The 3,932-nt window shown below is 40.4% G+C and overlaps 1 protein-coding gene across 1 annotated transcript in view; it reads left to right on the forward strand.

Moving 5' to 3' along the window:
* The window catches only part of ccdc22 (coiled-coil domain containing 22), a gene marked incomplete in the record, with an annotated part of 16,645 nt that overhangs the window by 10,384 nt on the left and 2,329 nt on the right, over positions 1-3,932 (forward strand). Inside the window, 7 exon segments of the mRNA XM_035656314.1 lie at positions 548-763; positions 837-1,007; positions 1,933-2,052; positions 2,134-2,250; positions 2,340-2,441; positions 2,674-2,781; positions 3,085-3,180. Of these exon segments, the coding sequence (XP_035512207.1) occupies positions 548-763; positions 837-1,007; positions 1,933-2,052; positions 2,134-2,250; positions 2,340-2,441; positions 2,674-2,781; positions 3,085-3,180 (930 nt within the window).

The following is a 3,932-nucleotide window of genomic DNA, read 5'->3' on the forward strand; positions in this document are numbered from 1 at the left end:
AGTACCGTCAAGTTTTCAAAATTTTGGTATGAAAGTATTGGCTCTTGTGACATCCCTAGTTGTATAAGAAATAAGCAACCAATAGAGAGTTTTAACATTTAATTCACTGGGCCGGGCACATCCCATGCCAATTTGTGACTAGGGTGGAGATGTGAGAAGACCATGATAGGTTCTCTGTGATGTTGATTCCCAGGAACGTAAAATTGTTCAGCTGCTCTACCTCAGCTCCAGCAACTGATGTAGAAATTAGAAGCTAGTGCAATCTATCTACCCATATATACATAAGCATGTATACTATATGTAAGGAATAATGCCAGAGGAGGTGGCCATTATCAGGAATTAATAATTATTTCAAATGTAAACAGAGTACAGTTTTTATCTCTGTTAAAAAAGCCATTATTGAAGGAAAGAAGAAAAACATTAATATGACAGGTGAAGGTGATTCCAAACTTATGAACTGTAGTGTACATAAAAGGTTAGTGTTGGATGCCCTATGCCTTTTCAGGAAAGGCTGCAATAACAAATGAGTTTATCTGTTGATGAACAGGAGTATCGCTCCAGGAAACTGAACCGGCTGCGTAAACGCATCGAGGAGCAGCTGCGTTCTGCTGCACTGCCCTTTCCTGAAAGTGCCTTGGGTGGTCCATGCTCCACCTCTGACTTGTCTGAGCTACTGCAGAACTTCAGAGGCTCTGCCCCCTCTGACCACATCCTGACCAAGGGCACCCACTTCACCCACACCCAGAAGTTTTCCTTCACTCAGGTGAGGAGCACTCTATGGACAGAACCTAAAATAGAGGATGTTTAGGAGTTTAATGCACTTGTGTGTCCTCCAGGAGGCGGCTGCAGTAACCAGCTCCATCCCCACTGGGCATCAGTCAGAAACTGATATCCAGCTCCATCAGCAGGAGGAACTGACTTCACTCCAGCAGCAATTGCAGCAGCTCTGCAGTGATGTTGACCAGCTAGCTGCAGACATGAAGCACATGAGTGTCACTAATACACAGGTAACACACACACACACACCTCAGCTTATCCTGATGGACTAATGATGTAACCTAGACATGATTTACTTATTGTAAACGGTCCAGCTGTTCACTTGCTCTTCTAAACCAGCAAATATTTTGTGTTTGGAATTGAGGAAGACTGACATGATGATAATGTCAGTTTTATATAAATCTTTAATCAAAATATTTTGGTTTCCAACTGTGAATCTACACATGCACTCAAACACAAACCTGTTAACAAAAAAAGCAGGACCAACAAGGACCATCTTGTTTGTTTTATTACGTTTTTCTGGGTTGTGTTTTTTAGATTAGGAGATTAGACGAAATAATCCTGCACATGTATTTCATTAGGAGTGGGATAGGTAGATCAAAAGCTGCAAAAAATAAATGCTGTCTAACTTGCAATATTTGTTTGCGACATTTCAGAACTACACCTTCATCAAAAAAGGTCTGATGAAGGTCTCGTACTAGTGCCCACCACCCAGTAAACACAGTTTGCTGTTGAGAATCCAGTGAGAAATCCCTTCTGGATGGATCTTCTCACTATTATTATAATTTTTCCTACTTAATGGTGCTCAACCATTATTGAGTGAGTTGAGTGAATTGACACTTCTCTTTTGTCTTTTGAGTCCTACCCTTCCTTTCATTAAAGATACTTGAAGTAATAAAGTATTCATGATCAAACATTTTTAAACTGTGAGGTAGATAGAGGGAAGTCATTACTCAAATAGAGGATATCGTTATCTACAGTGTCTCGATTCTGTCTGAGGAGGGAGCCACAATGTCAGACCTGCCTGTAGATGAGGAGGTACCAGTGAGTTTACACTGATGTATTTGGAATAATGTGGAGTAGATGTGAGCTTCCATAACAGTAGGTACAAAATGCATAATTATTGTTTCACATGTGCATTGTGTTTTGGTGTAGGTTTTGGATGAGCTGAAGCATAGAGAGCAGAGAAACTCTGAAAAAGAGGAGAAGATGCAGGTGAAAAAGAAAACAATCGACCTTTTGCCAGATGCAGACAACAACCTGCTAAAGCTTCAGGTAAGAGGGCTGATTGAGGTGTCTGTCATCAAACCCAGCAGGAAACTCATACATAGTAGAAACGTGTGTCTCTTGCTCCAGGCTCTGGTGGAGGCCAGTGCCAAGCGGGTGGTGAACCTGGCCTCTCAGTGGGAAAAACACCGTGCTCCACTCATCGACGAGCACCGAAGACTCAAAGAAATCTGCAGCAACCAAGATGTAAGTAGTGCCTAACAACACATTGGTCACTTCATTTGTTGCAGTAGAAACTCAATTCGATTGTGCTCATTTGTCTCCATTTTCCTTAGCTGGAGTCATCCAGAAAGCTGTCTGAAATCAAGTCTTTGCATGACAGAATCCGTGTGTCTACAGATGAGGCCAAGAAGAAGGAAGAAATATACAAACAACTGGTAATGGACTAAAATTCTACATTTCGTTTGAAAGCTAGTAAATAAGTTTTAGATTACCTTTATTAGCGCATGTGTACTCATAGGTTACTTTTGCAATTGTCACAGTATTTTTTTTAAATTCTGTCACAATTGAGTTAGGTAGTTAGGTAGGTTAGTTTTCTGTTAGCACCTTGCTGGTTGTACTTAATGTGTGTTTCATTGTTTGTATTGTGCCTGTTCTCTTCCAACATAGGTAACAGAGTTAGAGAATCTTCCCCAGGATGTGTCACGGTCAGCATACACTCAGAGGATTCTAGAGATTGTCAGCAACATCAAGAAACAAAAGGAAGAAATTACAAAGGTACATCTAAAAACAAATGACAAGAAGCTGAATTTCTCTGGGCATAACTAATATGTAAAGCAAGCAAGCAAACGCAGCTAGTTTGAATAGACCCAGTTTGTAGACAGGTGGCCTTCTGTCAGGCCTCATAATATATTCTGACAACTTTGATTTCTGTGCTCTGTACAGCAGTGTAATGGCCCAGTCATGGTAGCATTTAAAATGGCAGCATTTTGAAGAGAAACTAATTCATTTCAGTGAAGTTACTGCAATCAGTGTGTGCTGTGTATCCGCTCATCAACACTGTGCTCACTTTGCTTTCAGATATTGTTAGACACTAAGGAGCTCCAGAAAGAGATCAACAACCTAACAGGAAAACTGGACAGGACCTTTGCTGTGACTGATGAGCTGGTCTTTAAGGTAGCAGAGGAAAAAGCAAAGCTGAATTCCCATTATTTTTTCAGCTGCAGACATCATGCAAATATGCAGCAATCTGATACTGATTATATATGAATATTGGATATTGGTCCGATACTGACTGGAATAGCTGGATGAGATATTGTGATAAATTGGTGACAATAGGTTGGATCTACGGTCAAATATATTCAGTTCCATTCTATGTTTACGTGTGCATACTACATCATGCGTGTGTGCTGGTAGACCAGTACTTGTATAAATGTAACAGCCACGTCACTAACACTCACAAATAGTCATACTTTAAATGTTACTATTCTGATAGCTCTCTCCCTCTCAGAAAATGTAAAAAAATGCATCAAAGACCTGCAAGGGTGTGGCCTCAACACAGACCGCAGTGATTGACAGGCTGATCACAGCAGTTTAATAATGAGTGTCTGCAGGCAACAGTAAAGCATGGCGGAGGTACCTTGCAGGTTTGGGGCTGCATTTCTGCAAATGGAGTTGGAGATTTGGTCAGGATTAATGGTGTCCTCAATGCTGAGAAATACAGGCAGATAGTTATCCATCATGCAATACCATCATGGAGGCGTATTCTGCAGCAGGACAACGACCCCAAACATACAGCCAATGTCATTAAGAACTGTAGAACTGTATAAGCCACTAATTAATGGCTTATAAGTATTCTATTAAGCTTCAATACATGATTTATTAATGATTAATAAAGACATTATTACAATTTATAACAGGTTACTAAA

Source organism: Morone saxatilis, unplaced genomic scaffold (genome assembly GCF_004916995.1).
Source record: "Morone saxatilis isolate NCDOM2014 unplaced genomic scaffold, NCSU_SB_2.0 Contig15, whole genome shotgun sequence".
NCBI lineage: Eukaryota > Metazoa > Chordata > Actinopteri > Moronidae > Morone > Morone saxatilis.